Source organism: Nelumbo nucifera, chromosome 8 (assembly GCF_055504915.1).
Source record: "Nelumbo nucifera cultivar China Antique chromosome 8, China Antique-T2T, whole genome shotgun sequence".
Taxonomy (NCBI): domain Eukaryota; kingdom Viridiplantae; phylum Streptophyta; class Magnoliopsida; order Proteales; family Nelumbonaceae; genus Nelumbo; species Nelumbo nucifera.
The window spans coordinates 49,923,923-49,936,750 of NC_142656.1; the positions used below are offsets into that span (position 1 = coordinate 49,923,923).

At 37.7% G+C, this 12,828-nt stretch overlaps 1 protein-coding gene across 2 annotated transcripts; it reads right to left on the reverse strand.

Moving 5' to 3' along the window:
- Positions 1-1,936: 1,936 nt before the first annotated feature.
- On the reverse strand, positions 1,937-11,449 carry HMA2 (heavy metal atpase 2). Of its 2 annotated transcripts, XM_088893693.1 has the most exons (11): positions 11,057-11,406; positions 10,502-10,712; positions 10,072-10,329; positions 7,859-7,956; positions 7,159-7,414; positions 6,896-7,033; positions 6,709-6,803; positions 6,476-6,561; positions 5,330-5,532; positions 4,947-5,146; positions 1,937-3,309 (listed from the first exon to the last, which is right to left on the reverse strand). In XM_088893693.1, the coding sequence occupies exons 2-11, from the start codon at positions 10,710-10,712 to the stop codon at positions 2,032-2,034; spliced, it is 2,823 nt and encodes a 940-aa protein (XP_088749819.1). In that variant the 5' UTR covers positions 11,057-11,406; the 3' UTR covers positions 1,937-2,031. The 2 variants fall into 2 exon arrangements, with proteins under 2 accessions (XP_088749819.1, XP_010277178.1); XM_010278876.3 differs by having other exon boundaries at positions 6,476-6,803; positions 11,057-11,449.
- Between the last annotated feature and the right edge of the window lie 1,379 nt (positions 11,450-12,828).

Sequence of the window (12,828 nt, forward strand, 5' to 3'; positions counted from 1 at the left end):
GGGATTTCTCCCAACATGATTTACAGATTGAGGCATCGTAGCCGAGAGCTACAAGACCATCAGCTACGACCTTTCTGCAATCGTCTTTACGCTTGCAGCTCTTATTCTTCTCTAAGACTTTGTAATGTCAGTTAAAAGATTTCTCTCGGCAACACTCGCACAAGGGACCAAACTCTGTACAAGAAAGGGACGACTCAACAAAGACATTGGAGACGTCAAATTCATCATTTGAACTATCACTACAGTTTCCGTGGAAACAATTGCATCGATTCCGTCCGCATTTGGCCGCCGACAAATGTTTCTCATTGTTCTCTTCGATGAAGTTCCGAACCATTTTGTCCAAAGCACACAGAGCTTGGCTCCCAATCATTGTTATTAGCATCTTTGCTGTACTGCTGTTCACCGGCGCCGGGCTTCTCAGTTGACGAAATCCTTAGGACACTCGGGAACTGCCGCTCCAAAGCCTCTTGAGGCGTGATTTCACTATAGGTTTAACTGGATCGCTCCGAATCGATTCTTCAACTAAGTGAGAATATATTGGCTGGATTTTGAAAGGAGGCATAATTAAGAAGACCAGAATCAAAGCAACACCCTCTAAGAGCTGCTCTCCATTTTCGGAAATTCCGAAATGAAGGTCAAATCAAGAGCTTCTCTATCCTACCACTCAATCCTAAAAGCTTAGAGCTTAGACTAATCTGAACTACGAAGTGGAGGAGCAAGAAAAAAGATCACAATTGACGAGTAGAACACAAAATCAGGTATTCTATTCCTAACATCTACCTCCTTGTTTGAGCTAAGAAGAGATTGGATTAAAGGTCGCAAAAAGGTTTCGTAATTAACCAACGCATCTGATATACCGCAACAACGACAAGACCTTCGTTAATCTCGCCTACAATCATCCCGTCTCTGGGCACCTTACCGGACCAGAAGTCATAACTGAGCAATGCGATCACCACCGAAAAGAAAACGATAAAATTTCGATATGCATGAAAGAAATTGTCAAATCTACCAGAATCCGAACCTCCAAACAAAATCGATACCTTTCTCCGCCGATTATTATATAGGCTTTGTTCGAGTTTGCAAAACAAGCATGGAATAACTTGAAAGCTCTGCTAAAGGAAGTCGCTTTTTTTCTTTTCTTGATTATTGTTTCCAGGAACGGTCCGAGCAGGGTTCGTGAAAGACGTGACGACAAGGAACGGAGAGACGGACATTCCGGCGAAGTATAGAAGGATCAACAATCGGAGTTCTCATTTCTCTGGCAAAATGACGAGCATTCGTGTATCGTGAGGTCGGGGAAGATGAACAGTATTTTTTCCCAGTTGTTCGTACAGGGGGGTCTTTGTCACTGACCCATAGTAAGGGGGTTCTTTGTAATTTACTCTAAAATATACTAACTAATATACCAACTTATTACTATGGCGCCATAAGAAAAGGAAGAAACATAAGTAATTTATTGTTTTAGAAAACTTGGTGATCCTAAAGGTTCAAACATGTCATGCTTAATTTCCTGTTAAACTCTTATGAGACTGAACAGCTGATCTTAACTTATCAGCATATGAAACAAAAATACTGCACTTAGAAATGAATATTGTTGATCTAAACCCTGGATGTTTGAACCGGACCAACAAAGGGTATAGTTTGGATTTCTAGCTAGTTCTCGTTCAGGGCACATTTACTTCATTGACAAACCACTTTTCCTCTTTTCCTCTTGAAGCCATTGATTGGTACCAATTTCCTAGAATTTATGTTTGTACAAACTGAGTGCGAAAATGATCTTGCATTTTCCTATTTTACTTGATCATTATCTTATTATCATAATCTTTGGTGAGCAGCTACTCATTTGTTCTGAGATGCAGGATAATAATCATAATATTATGTGTCCAACCCTTATCCCCTTCCAACCATTGTTTTTTGATTAATTTCATGATGAGGTTAAGCATTCAAACAAATTTTCCTATTTTTCTACTCAAAACAACAACATAGACCATACAGATTATTTGATTTCTTCCATCTATCTTTAAAACAGCCTTACTCAGTGACAATCTCTGATAGGCCTCCCAAACCAGCTCCTAAGCATCCATGGTGATGACCACCACATTCCTTCCTGAAGCTCTTGCAACAGGCACCCATCTCTCTCTTCTCTAAACTTAGACAAGCATGATGAGCTGCCCAATTCCCATGGCCTTCTGCCACTGGCATGATATCCTTCGCAGAACGACATATTGAATCAGAGTGACAACTGTGGGTCTTGCACCTCACAGAGTGCTCCCCATCATGCGAATGATCTGCGGCTTGCACATCTGACTTGTCTGTGTGGTGATGATGGTGATGGTCGTTGTCTCTGCAAGCAATTGGACTCGAATGGCTGTGACTAGCATCCTTCACGTGCTGGTGCCCTGCTTCTGAACAACTGAGACCATGGTTTGGCTTGGACCTACAAGAGACTGCAGTCGAACAGCTGGTAACTCCAAGCTTATCACCATTTGAGCTGTGGTTACCACATATCTTTACTTCAGTTGCATTTTGATGTATGCATATCATGTGTGAGTCCCCATCTTGTGCCACTGCCACCTCTCTGCAATCTCCATGACCCTTCTGTCTCTCAATCAAATCTCTACAGCTGCCCTCCTTACAGGAGGAGCCTACTGGCTGGAGGGACTTACATGGATGACTTGATGAAGCACATGACTGATCTTTCTGAGACTCACACAAGTTCTCTGCCACTTCATGTGAACAACATTCTTTGTGATGATGAACAGGAGCTGATGATGATGATGGATGGCTACACAAATGCTCATGTTGATGATTCTCACAGGAACCATGGTGGTGGTGATGCTTCTGGGCATGCTTCCCACAGGATGATGATGATGTTGAGCTTGAAGCGCTCTTCACTCGTAGAACGAGCATGCTGTTGAAGATGACAAGCAAGCAGGTACCAACATCAGCCACAATTGCACCCCAGAGAAGTGGGTGGCCAGCGAAGGCCAATGCAAGAATAGCAACCTTAGTGATGATCGACAATGCGATGTTCTCCACTATCTTCCGTTGGGTCTTTCTAGCAAGCCTGATAGCCTGTGGGATCTTACGCATATCGTTGGACATAAGTATTACGTGGCCTGTCTCCGTGGCAAGTGCAGAGCCTGAGATGCCCATTGAGATGCCGATGTCAGCCACTGCCAATGCCGGAGCATCGTTCACACCGTCACCGATCATCGCTGTTGCTCCTTCCTCCTTAAGGCCTTTGATAATTCTCACTTTGTCTTCGGGTAAGAGTTCGGCATGAACTACCTCTATAGCATGCCCTAGCTGCAACACCAAAAGTGGGAAATATAAGCCAACTGCTGCCTCAGCCTGAGGTTCTTAAGTTGCAGGATAATTAGGCTCTTAAGCAATGGCCTATACTAAGGCTATGTTTGGTTTGAAGGAAAACCAGGTACCATCCAGAAAGGATATCAGAGGTAAGCGTTGTAAGCCCTAGACCAGCCCAGCCCACATATTCTGGGGTTGGATCCTGAGAAGGGTCGTCCAATATATATCAGAACTCATATTTTAAGCCTAAAAACAGCCCAATTAGGTGGTATTTTAACTGGGTTTTTTGGCTCTTCATTTTTCTTAGGCTCAGTTTGGAAGGAGTACAAATACAAATTTGTAGAATGCGAAACCTTGTATTTTGTATGTATTTACACAGTACATATTTGTATTTGTACTCCTACCAAACTGAGCCTAAGTGGGGCGTAATGCTGACGTGGACTGGGGAATGAAAGATGGTGAATCCAATGGTCGTTATCGTATTGTAAAGCATTGGGCACAGGTCCAACCTTCAATTCTGTTCTGGCCCATGTAGGCCTTGGGCTAGCCTGGCCCAATGCTCACCACCCATTTAAGTGTTAATAGTTATAGAAATTTACTGAAGAAGGCATTTAGTTTCGTCTTCTGGGAGAAGTTCTTTTTGACTGTTAATACCTCTATAGTCTTTTCCATAATTCTTTATTTATATTACTATTATTATATTTGGTTTTCTCATGAGAAATTGCATTTTCTATGTTACGTCGATGGGCTTGATCATTATATCATCAGTTCTGGGTCAAATCAGAGCAGACCAACAAGTAAATACCACCCAGGCTGTGTTTGGATGAGGAAAGTGGATTTGGAATTGAATTCACACCCACTTCGTGACTTTTAGTCATTTCAAATTCCACTACAATGCGGAATATAAAGGGTACGTGGAAGTCCCAATTTTTGACCCAAACAGTAGAGGAATTTCCCTCCTCAATTCGACCAGTTCTACCCTGATCCAAAGGCAACCTTAGAAGTTAGAATTGAATGACCCAAGTAGAGCAATGTAATGTTGAATCCGTACGTGTAGCCCATGGGTCCTCTGATTCAACCCTTTGGTTGTCAGCTACAGGTTATAATTGATTGATCTCATCTAGAGTTAGATTAAATCTCAACTCATAACCCCTTTCTGACCATAATCTAACCAGTCATCATGTGAATCTAACCCACTTACAGTCCTAAGTATATATAGAAGTAGGGGTGTCGATTAGACTGGGTTTGGTCCAATCCGATTCAGTCCAATGTGCATTACAAATGGATCAGTTCTAATCCAATTCAATGAATAATTTGGACCCATCCAATTTATTCAAATTCATTTTAATTAGATTGGTTTTAATCCAAACCTGGTTCATTGATACCTATATTCTTATCTTATTTCAACGGACCAGATATTGGTTTAATTCAACCAAATCTAATATAAATTTATTACGGACGGACCAGGCCCAATCCAATCTAATAAATATTTTGGGCTGGATTGGTCTAATCTACTATATCCTTTTGGTCCGTCCAATCCGTCCAAATTGTTTTTGGACCGGATAGGATCCGGTCCAAAACCGGTCCATTGACACCCTTACATAAAAGGGGGCACTAGGAGCTACTCCCTGCACCTGATCTTGAGCATGAGTGGCTGCTACATAGGTATCTCCTGTAAGCATGGCTGTTTTAATGCCCAATGACTTCAACTGGTTGATGGCCTCTGCAGCTCCAGATCTACAGGCATCAGTTAGGCTGAATGATCCGACCAAAGTTGTTCCCAAGCATATATATCCAATTGTTGCTCCCTTACTGTCACCTTCTTCAGTGTCAACTGAAAATTTCTAGGCTTGAACTTGTAAGAAACTTAGAATTGTTGAAGAAAAATAGTAGAAAGCAAGAGAAATGATGCATGAAGCTACATGAATCAAAGGAGTTTCATGAATGAATGTTGATAAATGATTAGAATTCTAATAGAATAATCTTCCAAACTGAAGATTTAAAATTCATTAATTACCTGTTCTACACTCGGCTCTCATGGCAATTTTTCTATTCCCAACAAAGATATCCTTCCCATCAATTTGTCCATAGATCCCTTCCCCTGGGAAATTCTGAAACGCTGTAACGTTCTCTGGTTTAGGTTCAATGGAGTGTGAGCGTGCATAGTCGACAAGTGCCTCTGCCATTGGGTGGCTAGATTTGCTCTCAATGCTTGAAACCCTTCAAAATTGTCAATGGTTTATTTTAATTTGTGATGAATTGCAGAGTTTCAACAATAACATAAGATCTTTTGAATTAAATTGTTGCATTTAAGCTTCTTGAAATGATTCATCATCTAAACTGGAGACATCTCATGTATACCTCACCTCAATAGAAGAAAGTGGAGCTATTTTAGGATCCTGAACAAATGAACTAAGTTCTCATATAATCATCCTAGTAATTAGATGATAAATTAAATGCACACATTGAAATCCCAAAGAAACTACAATGCAAGTATTTCATTCCATGTGTTCTTCTATTACCACCAAAACAAATTATATTCCCAATCAAATTGCAATGCCCTTCCATCGTATTTTAAAGGGTAAATTGCTGAAATCTCTTCAGAAGTTTGATAATTACAATCACCTCCCATGAACTTTATGACACAGTTGCTGAAATCTCTTGTTAGAACTCTAATAAGATGCATGAAAATGTTCAAAATACTCATAAAGGGCAACATTGAAAAATGGAATAATTTCAGAAAAGTAATTGGAAGAATTTGGACTAGTGATTTATATGAAGAGAAAATTTGGAAAATAAACATTTTAGTTAAAAGTAATTGTATGGGTATTGTCAACATCTTCATGCCTCTTTTTAGAGGAATCTAATAAAGGGAATCTACTTGAAACTATGTCAGAAAGTTTAAGGGAGGTGATTGGACTTACCAAAGTTCAGAGGAAGTTTCAGCAAAAACCAAAAGCATCAGGGGAGGTTTCAGAAGTTTACCCTATTTTAAAATGCAGGATAACCCAATTCAACATTAAATCTTAATATAATCTCCAATAAGTATTAAATAATTTCCACGCATTTAGTCTAATTAATGGGGTTTTCATAGATATTGGTGCACCCCCCACCCCAAAAAAATGGTTCTGGATTTCTAATTTAGATAGCATATCAAACTTACCAGTAAAGTAGGGAGTTCAAGCTGACATCATGACAGATAGATTGGAAATCTGTCACCACGAATTCTCCTCTTGTAATTGTTCCTGTCTTATCGAAGGCAATGACCTTAATCTTAGCTAGGGTTTCAAGAAAATCTCCCCCCTTGAATAGAAGTCCAGATGAAGCAGCTTTTGTAAAAGCATAGTAAATAGCAACTGGTGTAGAGAGGATAAGTGCACATGGGCATGCACTTACCAGAATAACTAGCCCCAAGTAAATCCAGTGCTTCAGGTTATGTACTCTTAATGCAGTTGGAACCACCACAATCCCAATGGATGCCAATATCACAACTGCAACGAAAACCCAGAAAGAGATTTAGGAAGGAAGACCAATTTAATTTGGATGTTAACTGAGTAGTGAATTATGCTGACAGAAGACCAACCTGGTGTGTAGTACTTGGCACAACTATCAATCATTCTCTGTGTCTTGGATTTGTTCTTCTGGGCATCTTCTACTAGTTTTGCCATTTTAGCTACTACACAATTCTCGGCCAAGGCAGTGGTTTTCACACTAATGTAACCTACAAAAAGGAAAGAAAAAGAGCTCTAAAATCTGATAAGTAAAGGTGTATCACAATCTCCATTCTCTTGGCTTGAGAGTTGAGAGGCCATACATTAGATAAGAAATGAGAACAGAAATAATTACCATTTAGGTTTATAGAACCAGCCCATACATTAGATTGGATTTGCTTGGCAACAGGAAAGGACTCCCCTGTTAAAGTCTTCTCATCTACTTCACAATTCCCTTCAACAACAATTCCATCTATGGGGATTACTTCCCCAGCCTTCACAGCAATGACTGTATTCAGCTTCACATCTTTAGCATCAAGTACAAGCCCTGTTTCAGCTAAGACGGCTGTCTGAGGAGTCATGTTCATCAAACCCGACATGGATGCATTAGCCTGTATTAATGAAATCACTTGATTAGTATGTATGGAAAGCCCAAAAGGGCATTTGTGTCTTTTTCAAATGTCACTTAATAATTGGATAACAGCTAGTTAATGGTAGGTACAGGATTGTCACATTTTAAAAATTTGGGCACTGAATTGTCGTATTTTAAAATTCAGGGACCAAAATAACATTAGGCCCAAAGTACAGGATACTAATCAGGAATTTTCCCTAACTTTTACAACTAATATTAGCCATTCAAAGTTTTAAGTATTAATAGAAAACAGAAGAGGTCTTATTATTATTTTTTCTTCGACCGAGATATATGCCAAGGGCTTTTGTTTGGGTGAAAACATTTTTAAGGTTGAAAAGGACAATTTAGAGACCGTGTTGATCTCAATGGATCCAAATGGAAGAATGGATGTGTGCATTTTGAGTGAGAGAAAGTGAGACTAAACCTTGTGACTTGCTCTTGATTCAAGCCACTCTGCAAAGGTGAACAGGAACACAATAAAACCTGCCTCCCCGTAATCTCCCAATCCAATTGCTCCACCCACTGCACATAATTAAAATCTGAATTAGAATCATTTTTTTATAAAAGCAAACAAATATCAATTATCAAGTATTATTATTATTATTATTATTATTATTATTATTATTATTATTATTATTATTATTCGGTTAAATAACATATTACTACCCTGTAATTTGGGGGATAGTGGTAATTGTCCCCTTAAACTTTCAGATTCCAACAAAGACCCCTCTCCCTTAAGTTGAGTGATGGAAGAAGTTAATTCATCAAAATACACACTCAAGAATCATATGGGCAAAGGACATAATTTGAAAATGACCAAAATAGGCAAGTTAAATCACTGCTTCTCTTTCAAAAAAGTGCTAGATGGAAGTTTGTTAATTTTAGGGTAAATTGCTGAAATCTCCCCTGAGCTTTCTCATACAATTGCAAGTAGACCTTGGGTAGAATCTTCTAAAAATAGGCATGAAAATGTCCAAAATACCTATGTAATTACTTTTAATAAAAATGTTTATTTTCCAAATTTTCTCTTTCTATTAATCACTACCCCAAACCCTTCAAATAATTTTTTTTTCTGAAATTGATTTATTTTTTCAAATTTTTCCTTCATACCAATCACTCAAAGGTAAAGCTGCAATTTTAAATTCTCTTGTTTTTGCTATTCATAATGTTTGTTTTATTTTATTTTTTTGTTCTATAGAAACTAGCCTCAATAGGAACTACATAGATATTTTGGACATTTTCATAACTATTTCTAGAAAATTCTACCAAAGTAGGTCTATTTGCAACTGTATGAAAAAGTTCAGTGGAGGTGATTGCAATTATTAAACTTCAGGGGAGGTTTCAACAATTTACCCTTACTTTTGTGTACATTTTGCATTTTGCAACCAAGAAAAAAATCTAGAATTACAATAAACATAACATGCAATTAATATCAACTAACAAGTAACAAATGGAGATTGAAAAAAGTAGTTAAACTGATTCTCAACACCTGTTTAGAATATCATTAAAAAAGGGTTGTTTAGAGATTTAGAAATGTTTAAACAATCACATGAGAATCTTCTTCAAATGGATGAGTCTTTATTATTATTATTATTATTATTGCAGCCCAACAATTGGTTACCGAGAAAAGACTAATGAAAAACAAACTGCAAGTTGGGTTCCAAATAAGAAACCATGCACTATTTTAAGCTATGTTTGGTTTGAAGGAAAAGTAGGGAAAAGAAGAGAAAGGTAAAGCACCTATACAAGGTTTGCAAAGGTTTCCTTTCCCTACTTTTTTCTTCAAACCAAACACACCATTAACGTTAACGGGTTGGTTTGGCTGGTTTACTCAAGCAACTGTGTTGTCCCAAATGTACTACTGCGTTTTGTTAGTGTGTACTTCATTCTACATATTGGTTGTACTAAACCAAACCCTTTCCCTCATATAATTTATTTTAATTATGAGTTTAGTGCTTGCAATGGAACTTTTAGAAAGCCCAAGCACCAGTTAAAGTATAGGAACCTATATTGAGTTGATGTAAACGGCATAATCTTTTGAGCTTTCTGGAAAACATTAATGAAAGCTGCTTTTCTTAAAAGTTTCATCAGTCATCATCTTGCTTAATAATGGCTATATTATAACCTGATGAAGCAGGGAAAACAAACATTTCAAAGCAGTTGCAGAGATCTCTAGCTTTTCCGTATGATCTCTCCTACTTTCAGCCCCGCGGAGAGGAGAGAGAGAATAGGAGCTCAACAAACTTACTTAATCATGGATTCATGATTCACGTTACCCATATGGTCTACCTAGATTTTGATTCTTCATTCCCTTCCTAAACAAGAAAGAGAGAGAGAATGTGTTCTCAGCGGCTGCTAAGAGAGATTCTCAAGTAAGAATATGCTTTCTGAATCATTTTAATTTTCTCTCTCGCCATCAGAATATTGTCAAATATCAAATTAAGTTTTATATTAGTAATCTCAATATTAATTAGCTTATCCAAAGAACAGCTAGACCATTTCTTTTTTTTGGTAGGAAAATAAAAGCTAATTAATTGCTCTGGACAAAAGCAATAATAACGCCACAGAGTTGTATTGAAAACAGTGTCGAGTTGAACGATTATTTGACAGAGTAATTAAGAATGATTGAATGAATACCTGCAAGTAACACAAGAATGTTGGTATCAAGGGTGAGTCGACGTATAGCAGCGACGCTTCTCATCACAATGGGAGGGAGGCCGACTAGAACTGCTCCTAGAGCTAACCAGTGAAGTGGGTGGAAAAGTGACTTAAAGAAAGATAAACACAGCAAAATGAAACAGCCCATTGTATATGGACTCGGCCATTTTCGTCCGCTTTTTTCTTCACCATATCCACGTATGTTTGCTTCCAGCCTCGCTTGGTTTAGAGCCTTAACTGAAAATAGATCAAAACACAAGAGAGAGAGAGAGAGAGTAGGGACATTAGTCTCTTGAATGGTCCTATACAAGGATGCTGTAAATTATAAAAATGGAGGAGTCTTTTGGATCATGAAAATGAAGTTGAGCGGCTTTTTAATAATTGGGCCACTGAAAAGAATGTGTTTTACCTATTTGAATCTGAGAAATGAGAAGGGTATCATGGACGACGATTACTGTCCTAGAAGGAACAATCACTGAGACTTCCTTGATTCCATCAAGCGGCTTAAGAATCTTTTCAACGAGGGGGATTTCAGATGTGCAGCAAATACCCAGCACATCAAAGTAGCTTTTCTGGATGTCTATTGCTGCCTTGTCCTTATTGCTACTGCCCATGTCCATCTGGAGAGAGATAGAATCTTAGCAAGATGATATTGAAGAAGTGAGATTAGAGTTAATGAGTGTAGTTTAACTAAATGGGTAGTATCAGACTTTCATTCAAAAACTCTCAAATTCAACACATGCATACATGGGGGATGGGGGTAGAGAGAGAGAGAGAGAGAGAGAGAGAGTCTTAGAAAGAAGCAGAAAAGCTGACAAGATGATATATATTGAAGAATCAAATAGAACCAGCAGAGTTGATTATTGAAACAAGCAGAAGAAAGAGATGAATGGATCAATTGAAATCAGCATAAGATAACGATAAGAAAAATCACAACCAAATTAAGAGGCAAATGTAAACTAACCAGGAGGATTTTTGATACAGCAAATAAACCAGAAGCGTTGAAACACTACTGTTAGAATTAATCTTCAAGGAGGAGTTCTGCCCAGAGGTGGAAACCAGCTGCAAGTCTTAATATGTAAGGATAGCTGACATCATATATGTCAAGAACCAATTATGAACTCCTGAGACAAAGGAACTTCAGGCGATATATATGGAGTCCTGAAAACTTAAGAAGATCTAGACAAGCTTGAGAGGCTTTAAGAAGGCAATGCAGCTATGATAGGGAGAGGGGACAGATATAAGGAATAGAACAAATTAGAGGAGTTGCTTAAGATTTCCTGTGTGGGAATAATTGCCTACCTTTCTCTCTTCGAAGATTAAAGAAAATGGGGAGCCACTAATATAGGAGAGAATGGAATCCACACAATCAAGCACTCTGAGTATATATTCCGATGAAAAAGATTTGCTTATGCGGTCTTAAAATAACTACACAACTCCTTGATATTCACTTGTAACTGCCTTGCTTTTATCATTAACTAATTTTATATACCTCTCTCTCTCTTCCTCACTCAATAATCGCTACAGTTACAAATATAGCTCCTTCCATTTTTGTATTTATATAAAGCATTCATATTGAATCCGAGAAGAAAACAAATTAAAATGATGTGATTAATAAAAAAAAAGAAAAAGGTTCTTGAAATGAAGAAGAAAGAAGGGCAAGTAGCTAGTTTTCTAACTTCCCAATTTTTTTTGTTTTTTTGCTCTTATGTATTTCTTGAACTTTTTCTCTTTTTTAACTTTTTACTGCACAACACCTATGAAGAGTACAAAATTATGGTTTTCTTTTTTTTTTTTTTTTTTTTTGGGGGGGGGGGGTGGGGGGGGCATTAATTGAAATTCTTTTTCAAATATTAATTTTTATTTAAAAAAAAGTGAGTAAAGAAAACAAATAACAACCAAGTACACTACTAATTGTTTATACACTTTCCTTTTTTTTTCCCTGTTTCTAACAAAGATATATTTGTATTTAGCTTTGGCTCCTAGTTTTGTTTCGAGGTAAAATCCTATGCCCCTTCTTTCTTATCCTTGATAAGACTTTTCCTTTTTTTATTTAAAAAAAAAGTAAAGATATACTATTTAATTAAAAAGAAATCGAAAGAAAGTAAAAAAACAGATTCATGATTCTTAATTAATTCGACTTCTTTATTTTGGAGTTGGAAGATAAGGAGTTAGTTTTTGTTGGATATGATCAGCCTCTGAATAAAGATCACAGCACTTGTGATATATATATAATAGTAGGAGGGGATGATACATGTAAGTGTAAAGAATGTTTGGTACTATACCACTTATCCTTAAAGAATATCTATCTTTACCCAAATTTAACCATCAGAACCGACCCGGTGGTTGGACCACTAAACCAATGAAAAGTGAGCATTATTCTGGGTCCCAATTCTTTTACGGGTTAGCTGATCGATCTGATCAACGGTTAAGACATCCAACTGTGGTGCAAGAATGGAAAGGGAAACCATAAAAAGCCAGCCTTTGTGAGTTTCAGCACTAAACAAGGAGTATATTTAGCTGTTTGTTCTTTGGGCTTTTCTCACATGACTAAGGCAACGTTGAGGAACAGTTGGGTACGTTTCACTGCCGGCTTTCACTTTGGAGCTAGCTTTTCCTCACGCTTTATATGTGAATATGGAACTTCTCTCTCTCTTTCTTTTAAAAATTCCAAACAGTTTGCTCTGGAGCTATAAACGTAAAAGGCTAGCTTGGAGTTGGAGCTAACTGGCTTTC

What these genes read in the sequence shown, in the direction of transcription:
- HMA2 (XM_010278876.3), bottom strand. Translation starts at nt 10,712, where the DNA reads ATGGACATGGGCAGTAGCAATAAGGACAAGGCAGCAATAGACATCCAG. An exon ending in CATTTCTCAGATTCAAATAG is followed by an intron (nt 10,330 to 10,501) that starts GTAAAACACATT and finishes ATCTATTTTCAG; the next exon opens with TTAAGGCTCTAAACCAAGCG. An exon ending in GAGAGCCGAGTGTAGAACAG is followed by an intron (nt 5,147 to 5,329) that starts GTAATTAATGAA and finishes AGAAATTTTCAG; the next exon opens with TTGACACTGAAGAAGGTGAC.